The 14,644-nt window shown below is 41.9% G+C and overlaps 2 protein-coding genes across 10 annotated transcripts; both read right to left on the bottom strand.

The window, feature by feature from the left end:
• Nucleotides 1-1,165: 1,165 nt before the first annotated feature.
• Nucleotides 1,166-2,687, bottom strand: LOC127803748 (receptor-like protein 44). The gene has a single exon (XM_052340195.1). It carries the CDS (start codon nucleotides 2,159-2,161, stop codon nucleotides 1,343-1,345), a length of 819 nt encoding a protein of 272 aa, XP_052196155.1. The 5' UTR covers nucleotides 2,162-2,687; the 3' UTR covers nucleotides 1,166-1,342.
• A 2,605-nt stretch (nucleotides 2,688-5,292) lies between these two features.
• LOC127803746 (transcription factor bHLH49-like) lies at nucleotides 5,293-10,963 on the bottom strand. Of its 9 annotated transcripts, none has more exons than XM_052340189.1 (10): nucleotides 10,802-10,963; nucleotides 9,938-9,991; nucleotides 9,030-9,685; nucleotides 8,721-8,936; nucleotides 8,552-8,617; nucleotides 8,411-8,497; nucleotides 6,315-6,386; nucleotides 6,090-6,221; nucleotides 5,931-6,018; nucleotides 5,293-5,832 (listed from the first exon to the last, which is right to left on the bottom strand). In XM_052340189.1, exons 3-9 carry the CDS (start codon nucleotides 9,642-9,644, stop codon nucleotides 5,977-5,979), a joined length of 1,230 nt encoding a protein of 409 aa, XP_052196149.1. In that variant the 5' UTR covers nucleotides 9,645-9,685; nucleotides 9,938-9,991; nucleotides 10,802-10,963; the 3' UTR covers nucleotides 5,293-5,832; nucleotides 5,931-5,976. The 9 variants fall into 9 exon arrangements, 8 of the variants coding, with proteins under 8 accessions (XP_052196149.1, XP_052196146.1, XP_052196150.1 ...); XM_052340186.1 differs by lacking the exon at nucleotides 10,802-10,963 and adding an exon at nucleotides 10,364-10,795; XM_052340190.1 differs by lacking the exon at nucleotides 10,802-10,963 and adding an exon at nucleotides 10,364-10,795 and having other exon boundaries at nucleotides 8,411-8,479; nucleotides 9,030-9,991.
• Between the last annotated feature and the right edge of the window lie 3,681 nt (nucleotides 10,964-14,644).

The raw sequence follows: 14,644 nt of genomic DNA on the forward strand, positions 1-14,644 counted from the left end.
ATAAAGGGATGGATTGTCCCAATTAAGTGATAAAGGGCCCGAGTGGCGTGGCTTTAAGTTCTGGCTCCCTAGTCCCCGGTAAAAAACTCTCTTCATCTGCCTATGTATGGGTTTTTCGCAATTATTTTTTGTATTAGTAAAGAAACTTTCACATAATTTGCGAAGATTGATTCATGGCCTCTTTGTTAAGAGAGGGGCTCGTCGTCAACTCTCTCTCTCTCTCTCTCTGGGCAATGGAAAGCGAGAAGAGGGAGCTCGTGAGACGCACGCGATAATCAACGGCCTCACTCACGCAGACGCAGAAACCAAATGCTTCGAAATGAAAATTGATGGGATGAATAAAGTCCTGAGATAGAGAGGCCTTGAATGGGCAGTGCAAATGTCCTACTAACAGAGTACTGAACGGAAATGAATGGCTTTCTGCTGCAGTGAGTAACTGTAACACAATGGGCCCATCGCCATTACGACATTCACGCGATTCTCGGATAAGCCTCATTTTCCTTTCATTTATTCCTCCTCCCCCCGGCGGGGTCTTTGACCACTCTGCTCTAGTCTAGAGTTTGACGCACATTGTTGGCCAACTAACACACTTATAATAGAATACCGCACGGCTCACAATTACCATTTCATTTGTCTTCGAGTGAGAGCAATATATAGAACATACAACGTTAGCAGGGCATCATCATCTGACCAATAAAAAGATGAAAAGCACAATCATGTTAATGTTAACCACTTCATTCCACCATATTTCGTGAATTATGGCGAGATGGGGACAAATCCAAACGACACGTCTGGCCCAGGAATAGATGCCATTTAACAAAAGTTGCCAAGCTAATCGAGCATTACTTTGACCATCCCAGAACCCCAAGTGTTTATTATAATGAAGACTGCAACAAGTTGTAAATAAGGCCTTGTTTCACAAGTTTTAAATTGATACATGCGGGGCAGAGAGGAGAAAATCAATTAACAAATACCTGGACTATATTTCAGTGGAATATATATATTATATATATATATATAAAGTTGGAATTGGTTTTTGCTTTACTGCTTTGTTATACATCATGGTCAGGCGGGCTCCTGAGGCAACAACGATAGGCACCGGAGAGGCAGAGGATGTGGAGGAGGAAAGAAAAGGGGAAAAAGGGGGAAAATGGCGAAAGAGAGAAACTGAAAACTGATTTTTGCAAAGATTACTAAAATCCGTAAAAAGACAACAATCTAAAAAAACTCGTTATCTCATGTAGATATATACCAAAAAGAAAATTTAAAAAAAAAAGAAAAAAAAAGAGACAGCTGCTTGAATTAATTAATATTTCCCCCTTTTTTCCTCCAAATATCCAGCTCAATACTCAGGCATGAGCTGACTGATCTTGCCTTCCTCGGCGGCCATCTTCTGCTCGGTGACTCTGAGCCATATGCACACGGCGGTGAAACTCAGTACCAAGCTCAAGAACCCGCTTCCCAATCCGATCCCGACAATGGCCAGCACGGAGAGGCCTTTGCTCTTCATGGGCGGCAATGGGTAGCCGTAGAGGTCCTTGTTGCCCTGGTAGGAGCTGGCATTGAAGCGGGGCAGGTTGCCACTGCGGTTGCCGAGGGAGGGGGGGATGGGGCCCGAGAGGCGGTTGTTGGAGACGTCGAAGACGGAGAGGCGGACGAGGAGGCCGAGCTGCTGAGGTATGGGGCCGGAGAGTTGGTTCTCATGGAGGTCGATGACGTTGAGGTAGGCGCAGAAGGCGAGCTGGGGCGGGATGGGGCCGGAGAGGCGGTTGGAGGAGAGGTTGAGGACGGCGAGGTTGACCAGGTACTGGAGGTCGGCGGGGATGGGGCCGGAGAGGGCGTTGGAGGAGAGGTCGAGGGCCTGGAGATTGGTGCAGTTGGAGAGATACGGAGAGATGGATCCTCGGAGAGAGAGGTTGGTGAGGGAGAGCTTGTAGATGCGGCCGTTGTTGCAAGTGGCGCCTTCCAGGTAGGAGGTAAAGCCGGAGCAAGGGTTCTTGAAGGTATCTCGCGTCCAGTTCTGGAGGTTGTGGTTTGGGTCCACCAGCGACTCGCTCAGGTGGCTCAGGCACGCCTCGTCGTCCGGATCTGCACTCGTTGATCGGAGACCGGTGCACGTTAGCACCAACACCAGCATAAACCTCCCAACACCACCACCCATCTCGGAGATACCAAACCCACCGGGGGCAAAAAATTTGGAGCTTCCAGGTAACAATAACTTCCGGCGGCGCACGTTAGCCGAGTAGATGGGTTTCAGAGATGTGACCCAAATCGGGGTACAAAAGTGTGATACCTTTTTTCACAGAGAATCAATCAGGGTGTGGGTAGGCAAAAAGGATTAGACGGGTTCCTAGTTCCTAATCCTAGCCGGCCTATTCTCTGTTGATGAATTTCTTCTTCCAGGCTTCAATTATCAGAGCGCAGGTTAGCGTAGAACGCGTTTGGTAGAAGGGGCCGGGGGGGAAGGGGAAATGGGCACCGTTGTATTTGTTTATTTATTGTTTTGGGGAGGAGAGAGAGTGGGTTGGGGTTGGGGGTGAGTTAGAAGAGGAAGGGGCGGGGCGAGAGAGAGAGAGAGAGAGAGAGAGCGCACTAACTTGGGATTTGGTGAAAATGCACTGCAATTTAGCATGTGATGTGTGAGAGAGAGGGGGAGGGGAGGGAGAGAGACGCAGGCCACGGCTCTGATGCGGTGATTATCTGCGCTGCGTCTCTATTCATAGGGGGCGCAAGATAGCGACAACCCTTGGAGTTGCTCCCAAATTGCGTTTCTGGAATTAGTAAATCCAATGCAACTTTTTAACTTTTAATTATTTATATATATATATATTCTATCTACCCTTAACATGTTACTCACCATCCATTATGCTCCAAATTGATAAATTTTTTAAAGATAAGGTTTGATGTGAGAGAGTTTATTTAAACTAAAAAAAAAAGATCTATACACGTTGCGTGAAAGTTAATGTTGCGTTGCGTGCATCCGATCCTTCTCAAAACAAATCCAGTCCAATCCTTTAATACATCAATAAATCTCAAGGAATTGTACAAGTTTTGGTGGGTCTGCGCCCGCGCTGTGTGATTAATTAGGAGGCGGCACGCGCGTGCAGCGCGACATTACATCTGCCAGCTTATAATTAAAAACTTTTGAAAAGGAAACGCCCATGCTATGCCATGCCATTTCGACAAATCAAAGCCTTGCTGGTGGGCTTTCCCCTAATCAAATTATCATCTTTTCAAAGCTTTCAGTCAGCCAAACCCACTCCTTTAGTTGACGCTGGTCATTTCACTAGAAGATTTGAGAAGGAATAATGGTGGGTCATATTCAAAACCCATGTCAGAATAACGTCGGTCGATAGACACTATTATTCTTAATTAAGTCATTCTGGGCGGGCTTGAATCAATTACCTACTAATCAAAGATGATGAAAAGCTTTGAAAACATAAGCGGTCAAGTTGACTGTCATAAAGAGAGTAAGAAATCAAGGTTGGTAGTGGCGTTCTGTGGAGCAGAGGATCGCATTTTCAAGCAGAGGGGCCAATGCCGCCGCAGCGTCCCAAGCTGGTAGCTTTCAAGTCAAACACAGACCAACAAACTGTTGGGCCTTTGCTTCACGAACACACTCCAAGCGACTCAATGCAAAAACAAGGGCCCCTGCATGTATTACCCACAAAATTACTAGCAAATTAAACAGGATCCTAATTGCTTTAATGGTTGATTCTTGCTTTGAGTATGTATTTATTAGTGTTGGTGTTGTGAAGAAAACTGCAGCAGCGGCTGGTCCCTCAGACAACATAATAATATCTCTGCTTTGGTCAGTACGCAGCGTCTTAGTCCTCACTTTTATCGCTTGGCTACAAAGCTTTGTGGGTATATACCAGACAAGCTATTGTCTGTTTGGAAAAAGAGACAGAGAGAAACCATGTACGCACCATTCATTCATTGCCCTTGGCTACTACAAGCAGTGACAGTGTCACGCAATATCATGTTTTGTTCTTACTGGCTGAGTAGACCCCTCTCCTACTCGTCCTCAAAATTCTTTCCTTTTCATGTTACTTGTCACCTCAGGCTCCTACCCTGGTCCATCCCGACCATTCTTTATAACGTCACCAGTTCCCTATCTAAACTTAATGAATTATATCATTCAAGACTACTCAAACTCACAACTTAAACTCCCCTCATAGCCTACTAAATTAGGAACTTAGCTTGTGTTTTAAAGGGATCATTTTCTTTTTTAAGAGAGGTCGCTTGAAAGATGGGGAACTAGAGACGTCCTTGAAACTTAACTGAAAGTCTAACTATGGGCCTTGTATGTGTGTCCTGGCAACATTACAACCAATTATACTAAATAAACAAGTCCACATCTCCCTACAGCATGGATAAAGACATGCATCAGAACAAATAAAGTTGCACCACTCAAAACTTGGTTCCCAACCATAGTCTGATTTGTGGCGCAAAATGTAAATGCATCTCTTGATTGGTTTCACAAAGTGTCGCTCTCACCTTCGCTACATTCTATTATTATCTTGTGTCTATTTGTTAATTTTTGTAACAATCATTTTGAGATAGCAAGTTTTTGCAAATTTGATTGTTTGTCTTGTCAATTAGATATGCGAGTTCTAATCTTTAGTTGTCTTCTACTTCTTTTGACCTTCTTGAATCAAATAGCCCCAGTTTCACCCGCCTTTATTACGCTAGGTAAAGTAGGATTAATGATCGGTTGACCGAGCTTGGGGTGAGAACCGACGAAAAATCCTCGACCTTATTTTGATGAAATATAGTGTCTGTAGACCTTAAATTGATGATTGGCCCTTAAGGAGCCAAACATAATGGAGCCCTTTTTGTATTGAAGATGGGGAAGCAGGAGCTTGAATCAGACATGGACATGGGTTGGGAGTATGGCGGACAACACTTTGTTCTAGGGTCTGTTTGGATGAGGATTGATGGATTAAACAGAAACACATATGCCAACTTTTGTGAATTAAATAATGCACGGGAATGTCCACAAAGCCTGACATCCATATAACTCGTTCCTGGTGGTTGCCATAAACGACATTCCCAGGTCTCCTCCTCGACCCGACACAAAATATCTAGTTCGTTTTCTATTCGACCATTAATGTTGGATAAGCTACCAATTCCTGGATTATATACATGCATATTACATTTTGAAAAATTAAAAGTTTTGACATATATATATATATATATACATATTATTTTTGGCGATAAGAACTCACAGGCCTCGATAAACTCCCAATAGCAAACGAATTATGCTAAGAGAGCACAAATAACAGCTAAGAGGCTCATCTTGTTATTCTCACGATCATAAGATAAAATTACTCTCTATGCATGTCAAACTCGTTCATTCACAAGAAATTACAGGTCAACAGAAATCATGCAAATAAGAATGCTTGACTCTCAAGAAGACAACGTTTAACTGCCTAGAGCATGGACTTGCAACTAATCCAGACTCGTTCAATCTTAGAAGTTACAGAAGCTTGTGCGTTCAGAAGTACCTGGAAGGCTCCAAAACAATCTTAGCTCGCTAGGACGTGCTGGCAAGCCCATGTTGTTAGACTGTATCAGCATTACCAACACATCATCTCCTAAAATTCAAAGAACCAGGTTAATCAGTGGTTTTTTGCTCAATTCAATCATGTAGTAGTACCGTTGTCCGTTTCCACCAACACTGCTGTAGTTTCTCCTGATCGAGGCAATGACTGAATAATATCTATTTAGAAATCTAATCAACTGAGGGATAACGGATGGCTTTATTTTCTAGACCAATAAGCCTCTGATCCACCAGGAAGGAAATCTATGCCTCTCCTTCAAAGCTACCTGCAGAACACCAATCACTGATACAGAGTTCAAACCATGCTTCATTGAAGAATAATCAATCAAAAAGAAACGGATTAACTCATTAGAAAAAAGTCTACCATTAGACTCTGGATTTTGAGGGGTTAGATGAGGAATAAAGTTTATCTAGCTTGAACTATCAAGCTTTTTGTCCCACACGGGTGCCACCTGTAAGTAGACGTCTTAAATCAGATCCCTGATGAAGGCATGCATATAACCATAAGGTGTCTTTAGCATACACTGGGGAAGATTCGAGGTTCCAGGTTCGAGGTCTGGGCAGCCAGCAAGGCTCCTTGCAGCATTTCTTTGGGATAAGAGTCCATGCCTGGATCACCCAGAATAGCTGCACTGGCACCTTGCAAATGATGAATCTACACAGGAATGAACTGAGATAAAGCTTAGAAAACTGAATGCAAAATGGAAAGGAGTTGATCGGAGTTGTATAGCACCAGATTGTAACTTACATCTCTGGACAGAACCTGTTCTGGGTCAACATGCATTTCAGGATAGACAGTGGCAAGTTTCATAGACAGAAACTGTGAGGAAGGCAATAAATCATCAATTTTGTCAGGCAATGGACTAGAAAATAGCATAATTTGGTGCTAAAATTAGTTATAGGAACAGCAACAATGAATAATGTTACATCTTGTTAGGATTAAAGAAAAGAAGGAAGGAAAGAAAATAATTTTGTTCCCAGTGGCACAGATTATTCCCATACTCAAGAAAATAAGTTATTACTGTTTATGCATTCATACATACACTGCAAGAAATGGATGGAGGCAGGCCATGCTTCAACTAGTGATACATCTAATCAGCAAACCAAATTATTTCCGCGGTACCACAGTTATCCTTCTCTACCACAAATGCATGGGGCAGGCAGCATTTCCTGGGAACTTAATGTGTTGCTCCTGAAGTGCTAAATTCTATAAATTAAACAAGTAAAAAAGTATAAAAATAAATTTGGATATAGTTAAAGAAGTTCATCAAGATGATCGAGTCCCCAGGTCAATCCCAACTTATATGATTATCTGCTGTGTGAATGCATTAGAGGGTGTTGCACACTGGCATAATCAATTCATACGCACGCATCTGTGTACCAGCAAGCATTGTCATCTACAATACAATGTATATGCACTTTGGGACACCTTATCAGCAAATTTTATCTCTAATTTTTTTCTTTACCTTTTCACTACTATCTGCTAATTATTCTCCTCTAAGTCTAACTAACACCATTATCTAATTAGTTATTCATTGCCTTTTCTACCCTACTAAAAATTCCAAGAAGAAAAGGTGAAATTATAAAAAAATTTGTTTCATCCTTATTTGAGAATTGAGATAGAAATGAATGGGGAGTTAGAATTCATATAAATGACCCCACATAGTGGGATAACAGCTTGATAAGTTGCTGTATCCTTATCCTTATTTGACAGAAACATACTAAGAGAAAATTCTTCCAAAAAATTGATTATGGGAAATTGATGTGGCTTCAAATGCAGGTAACGCCAAATTGGATTAGAGTCCCTAGTGTAGGCTTCTAATAACAGTATGATCTGTATGGAGAATAAGTATATCTGCTAGCAAGAGACATATAGCCAAACTGTTCAAAGATCAATGAGTTTGAAAAACTCATTGTTATTCAATACTTAAAATTAAAAACAAATACAAATGAGAAAGCCAGCTCAAGAAGGGAAGGAAACTTGATGCCCCAATAGTTTTCCCATGCTTGGTCGCCATTGTCATACAATTTCTAGAAAAGTTTTGTTTCATTCCTTCCAGAACATTATTTCTGGCATTCCTCGTAGAGGATCCTAAAAATGCTTGGTATATCACTAGCTTAGGGCAATGGTTCATTGGGTTGTTCAAGCTTTGGCTTGAAAATTTAACAAGGTTTAAAAATGGGTATGAACTTGAACTTCTGACCCAATGCCAAATGAGCTTTAAGAGTTCATCTGGAACTCAGCTCAAGCATACCTCACTTCTTTACGCAATCTTAAAAGTGCTTGTCAGCTTATTAAATTGAGTTGGACCCAAGCTCAGGCTCCGCAACTGTACATCATGAGCTGATCTTGCACCAAGCATTCAGTGAGCCAAACTGTATCAAGTTTGAATACTTCAGTTTGCTTTATAGCTTAATTCAAAACAGGAACTTGTGCAAGGCCCCACCAATTAGATAGCTTTGAAAGCCTGTGGTTGCAAGATTGAACTACATCTTAAAGGAACTAAATCAGTTCACAAATTTACAATCAAGTAATTGAAAATTTGTGATTGTAAATTTGTGTAGGCACTGACTAATTGATTTTGAACATCTCATCACTAGATAAGGTGATTATGTGCTTAAAAAAATCAACAAATTTAAACTTCCACAGAGTAAATCTGTAGATTGTTCACGTTTCAACTTTAGAGACAATAGCATTAGTATTCTAATTTTTTAAAGAGCCAAAATTTCTCAATTTAGATTTTTTGGACACACAAAAGAGGTTTATTGGACAATATTCTTTCATGTATAAAAAAAATTTAAAAAATTCAAGGATTTGCTGGTGATGTGCGCAGAAGAGGATACCTCAACTTGCCGTTGCAATGACAAAACATAGTTGATGATCTCATCAAGCATTACTGCCTTTCCTGTGATCTGAAAGTTGAGTGGAAACTATTGGATTTCCCAAGGCAATAAATCATCTCTAAAACAAAATTCAAACTTTACCTTACTACATCCTGGAACAAGATCTTGTAAATATTTCATTCGCTCTCTAATTTTTTCTCTCCTCACCTGCAGGCCAAGTAAATGCGATAACATTCTGACCTAGAGAAATAAAAACAAAATAAAAAGCAATATCTACAATAAAATGAGAACAGAATTAATAGGAACAGACTCTCTCTGCAAGGCTATGACTGTTGGTTGCTTGGCCTCTTTTGGCTCTCACATGAACATAGTCTTCTTTTGAAGCATCCCCACTAGTAGAACTGTCTTTAACTTGTTTACCTACGAGTTGACAGCAGATATTATCAGCTGGATTTTGTTCAGGTTTCCTTTTCTTGTCATCTAACGCTTGAATGGATTGGCCTACTCCTTGATCTGCTTTCATGGTCTGGTCACAGATAAGACACAATAATCATTAAAATGAAAACAAAAATGGAGATATAGAACACTAAACATAACAATCAAAAGGACTTGAGCAAACCTTTAACAGAAAAAATGGAGAAGAATTTTCCTTTTTTCTTCTTTTCACATCAAGTGACGGTTTCATGGTTGCTTCATCAAAGGTTTTACTCTCCTCTTGGATTTGGGTATACTTATTGGCTGTACTTAGTGAATTCAACGCTTTTTCGGATTCATTGCCACGTCGTTCTTGGGAATAGTCAGCAGAAGTACCACAATTAGTTATCTGATGGCACCTTTGTTGGATTACAAAATTATCTCTCTGTGAAAAGATCCCACTGCCAAAGCAGGAAGGGTTAAACTCTATCTCTGCTAGACTGCAATCTGATTGAAACTGACCAAGGTGAGAGAAGCCACTTGTCCCTTCACTTCGTAACATATCAGTGTAGGAAGAACTATTGACATGAACATCGGAAAAATTTGGATGAGCCCCAATTTTTACATTTTTCACAATCGAATCAAGTGGAGCCCAGCCACCACTGGCAGATGAATTTGCTTCACTCCAATGATTGTGCAAAGGCTCCGAGACAATATTGCTGTTAAGAACCTTATCCACAAAACTATCCATAGATGAGCAACCCAAAAGACCCCCACATCCATATTCAGGCACTAAATCTCCATTGCCGCCAGCGTCCATTTTCCAATGAACTAGAAACCCAGAACAGTGGAGCTCGCCTCCTTGGCAATTTCAACAGTCATTGTAAGCAGGAGACAAGCATAATCAATGGTTTAAACTCGGAAGGCCGCAAAAAAGAAATAATAAATGGAACAGGGTTTAACAAAGTTGGCAGGTAAAGAATTTTCTGCTTGAGTAAGCAAGGAACAAGTGACTTTGGCAGCTTTATAGAGGCAAGTGAAGATAAAAGAAAGAAAAACTACTCAGTCATGGCATTCCCCTCCATGAAAAGCAAGAGTAAGAATCCAATGTACCAGGCTTATAATCAACAAGAAGATCCGGCTGGTTAACTCCTGCTCAGCAAGACCCTGACATCAATTAATAAGATAATTATAAACTTTAAAATTAGAAAGCCTGGTATGGAAATGGAACCTTTTAGAAGATAAACAGGACTGGGAAGTTCCCTTTCCTGCTTTTGCTTTGGAAAGATAACCACACAAACCATCAAGGAGCAACCAATGCACGGTTGAAGCCAAGTAAAAATTATCTGAAAACTGAACCCACGGAAACCCTAATAGAAGCAATAAAGAGTTGACAGAGGAGATTAACAGTCCTGATAACCCTCAAACAGTCCAACCAATGGTTTGTACCCAAACCCGAATGAAACTTCAGATGCTAAAACTAGAGATTGAAAAGGAGATATCTAAGCAAGAGCAAGAATGGAAGCGACACTGCTTTACCTGGTGACGTGTACGGCGATGATATTTGGCCCCAAGGACCGGACCAGTAGCCTAATTCAAAATGCTCATCCCCTTTCCCAGTTTCCACTCCTCACCCATAAAATTGGAACAAGATCACTCACCCTGCCTTTACAATTACAGAGCGCATGGAAGCCGAGAACAAAGAAAGTAACAATTTTCATTTTTCCCTTTTTTCTAATTTGGGAGAGAATAAAAAGAGAAAACAATTGGGAAGAAAACACAACCTCTTATTTCAATATATGCTACTTTTATCTTTTACAAAAGTTCAAACCAAGAAAAGAACAAATGATCTCGTGTTTTAGGATTGAACGAGGAAGAATCATAACAAATTTCAAAACCAATGAGATGAATCTTGGAATAATTTTCATGAATTTTTGACATGGTAACTTTGCTAGCTACAGTGACATAATCACTCACACGCTTTTGGTTTCGCAGAGGGAAATCGTGGAAAACAAACAACCGAAAGATTCGAATTAATTCTTCTCCTGCACTGCACCAACCATTAACAGCCGTTACAAATTAATTTACAGAAAGGGATGATATAGAATTATCATTCGAATCCTTAATCTTAACCAAATAATAATAATTATTATAGTCTGGAAACAACAGAATCCAACACACCATTGTTTATGACTTGGTTCATGTACGGAGCGCCCAGCTGTGAGTGTGAAGCGGGTCAAAAGTTCCTCCGTGGGTCAAAGCATGTACGGCTGTGATCTTTGCAAAATCTTGATGATTTATTAAATTAGCCGATTTTAGTCTGAGCAAAAGGTTAAAGCATCCATGTTATGTTAGAAAAGGCTGATCCTCTTATTATTCTTCATTAGTTGGCAAAGAAGTTTGGACTCTCTGTCTCTGTCTCTCTCTCTGTGCTCAAGCTATTTATGCAAGTCAACATTATGATTCATGCACGAAGACGAAGCTTAAAAGTTAGTTTAATGCGTTATCATTATTCGCCCTAAAAAGGCTGTGCGGGCACGCACTTGAGATCATTACTTGTAGTTGCAAAAATTAGGTACCACAACCATTCCATAAATTTAAATTTGAATTATTTAACAGAATCATTACAAATAAAAAGATGCATGGGTATTATTGGAGTTTTCATCAATTAATTAATATATATTTCTATCGTCCGTGATGTTACTAATTTACGTAAACCAAGGGATGAATATTCCGTATTTGTAAGTAAAAATGAAATTATTCTGCATTACAATTATCAACTTCTAAACTATTAAATTAAAACTTGGTGTCATAATCATAAGCGATTGCAACGAAGGGGGCCTCTGTCTCCGATCAAATTCCTAGTCTCACACAGACTTTCAACTTTCAATGCCTATGCACATTTTGCCTTTTCTTTAATAAATAGTGACACATTATTAATGAATTAGACAAAGATAATCCCAGCAAAATCACTACTTTTGTTCTTCGCTTTCAATTTGGTATGCTAATGATTTTTAAAATCAGTAATTTTTTTTTTTCGACAATTTTTAATGTTAAGAGTCGTCTTATAAATAGTAATGTACCTTTTTAATTTATTAATGATTCTACATTTGAAAAAGAATACCCATTAAAAATAATTTATATTTACAAGAAAAATATTAAATATTTATATCACTTTCACTAATCTTCACAACACCTTTTTACATAACTTACCCAAAAAATATTTTTATCTATATATATATATAAGATCATTATTTTTAAAGTTTTATTTATTATAGTAATAAGTATGATGAGTTTTAATACTTGTCGACGTTTGATTTCGGCCGACCGTGATTCGTTTTGGGCCGCGGTGAGTCAATTCAAAAAAAATACCGAGAAGGAAGGAAGAAAACCCCCCCCCAAAGTTCCAAGCGTGTACACCAGAATCTTTTACGTGGTTCGGCCAGAACGATGCCTAGTCCACGGCCACCATCTGATTATTCTCCCAGAGTGGCGGTATCTGATTATTATTATTCTGTCCTTCCTCCTTGCTCCTCATGGCCCCCTTTATTTCCATTTTTCTTGAGGGACTTTTACAATCTAGATAATATATAAAAATACAGTGTTTGTATAATGGGGGACAAATAGTTCTTACCGCCTTCGCAAGACCGGGAGTGGGATCCTCATTACGAGGGGCATGGGCTGTTACAGATAAAGTGATCGGACCCTACCTCTGACTTCTCAGCAGCTTTGCCGCTCATGCGAGCTGGAGGTTTTAGGCGAGCGACCTGGATGGTCCAGCGATCTGGAGGATATTTCAGGAGCTCGTTAGTCGATTGCTCCGAGCTCGTTGGGGGATTACCGGGAGCTCGCCATACGCTCGCTTTACGAGTTCCGGATCTTTGATGGAGGCTGGACCTTCCTTGACGAGGTCGTCCGGGCCTTCTTGGCCTTGGGTGATTGGGCCGGTCTATTGGACCGAGTCTGGCCCATGCGGGGTGATGCGGGAAATACATATAACATAAGCCCCCCAGTTCGTGGCACGATCTTCGTGCTGGGAACTGACGCGTGCCAGCTGTTCTTCCATCCCTCCAACTTCTGTCCAATCACCTTAAGTCTCGTCGTTCCACGCAGCACGCTTTGTCGGCAGCGCATTTAATGCGCGCCCCCTCCCCGTTTCTGCGCATGATTAAACTCGTGGGACCCACAAGCTGTTGTGCGGCCGCTGGATGCCGAGCATGTGATAAGTCGTCATTCGATCCGACGGTTGGGATGGATCAGGCCGTCAGTATAAATAGTGGGGAGTGTCCACCCGCTTCTTCTTTCACGCTATTTTGAAACTCCCTCAAACCTTTGCCTCCCTGCTTTCTTGTTTTTTCTCTCTCGAGGCCTCCGTTATCGCCGTGCTTTCAGACGTCTGCCGTTCTCGTCCGGTGCTTGGTACGAGTCCCCATTCAGTCGTCAAGCGCAGCTTTTAGGTAAGTTTGTCGTGACTTTCTTCTTCTTCTTGTGAGGCCGTCCACCGTTGGTTAGCCGTCGGTGGTTTCTCTGGCTTCGTCGATCGATGTCGTTCTCATTTTTGGAGAAACGGCACGATTCGGTTTGTCGTTTGCTGGGCCTTTGGGTCCAATGACCTTAGGATTAGCTTTTCATGGAACACCGGGCTTGCGGCTGCAGCCCCTCCGCCCTAGGCGGTACCCCTTTTGCGAAGCGCTCGGCCTGGAAGACCTAGGGGACGGTTTAGGGTTTTTCTTCTAGTTTCTTGAGGTCTGGTTCGCGACTTGCGACCTGACTGTTCTCTCTTTTCCTTTGTAGATGTCCGACCAACACCGTGGAAATTCAGGTCAAAAGCGCTGCAATTATATCGTAGGAGAAAACGACACTTCGAGCTCCGAAGATTGTCTCATTATGGAGGGCCAAAATCTTGGGGGTGCGAGCTCGGGGTGCAGGGAGGTCGCCGTCTCGACCTCTCGGGAAACCGAGCTGAAGGTTCAAGATCAGATCGCTGCTGATCTTGCGGTCTTCAAGAGATTCTCGTCCAAGGCCAAGCTTCACGAGGTGATGACTTGTGCTCAGGAGTTTCGTCTCCCCAGGACCTGCCGAGTATACATCCCTGCATCGAGCTCCCATGCAGCCTACCCGCCAGCCAATTTCGTAGCTATTAGCCCCCAACACCTCGAGTCTGGCTTTAGGTTCCCAATAGCCCCGTACCTTATCGCCCTCTTGAACGACGTCAAGCTCGCCCCCTTCCAACTAACACCGAATTCGTATGCCCAACTTACTTCTTTGGCCGTTTTATTCCTTATAAACAAACTTCCTCTCCCTTCCCCAAAACTGATAAGATTTTTATTTTCTTTCAAAAATGCCAAGGACGGGCTGTATTACCTGGCGGCCCGTCCTTCTCCGTACAAGGCCGCCCTTCCTCAGGGTAAAGCAAAGGGGAAGTCCAACGTGGGCGATTACAAGTCCAGTTGGTTCTTCGTGTCTTGCCCTTCCCTTTCTCTACTTAGGAATTGTAGCTTCGCACTGACCCCTGGTAAGAGAAGATGAGCTCTCACGAATCTTTCCTTTGTTCCGAGAGTGCTTGTTTTAACTTGCTCATGTTTTGATGCAGATTTTGGGGGGAAGAAACCGATTTTATCGGCCGAGGAGACTGATATCCTTGGCAAACTTGTGGCTGCGGAGTCGAGCTCGGAGATTCTTGAACTTTCGGACGAGCTACTTCGCGAATACGAGCTCGCCCCTCCTCTTGGCACCGAGACTGTCGAGGGAGATCATTTCAGGGACTTGGGTGCCGAGGTTCTCTCTTCCGGCTTACAGCTCGCTGAGACGAACAGTTCA

Source organism: Diospyros lotus, chromosome 6 (assembly GCF_014633365.1).
Source record: "Diospyros lotus cultivar Yz01 chromosome 6, ASM1463336v1, whole genome shotgun sequence".
In the NCBI taxonomy this organism is placed as follows: domain Eukaryota; kingdom Viridiplantae; phylum Streptophyta; class Magnoliopsida; order Ericales; family Ebenaceae; genus Diospyros; species Diospyros lotus.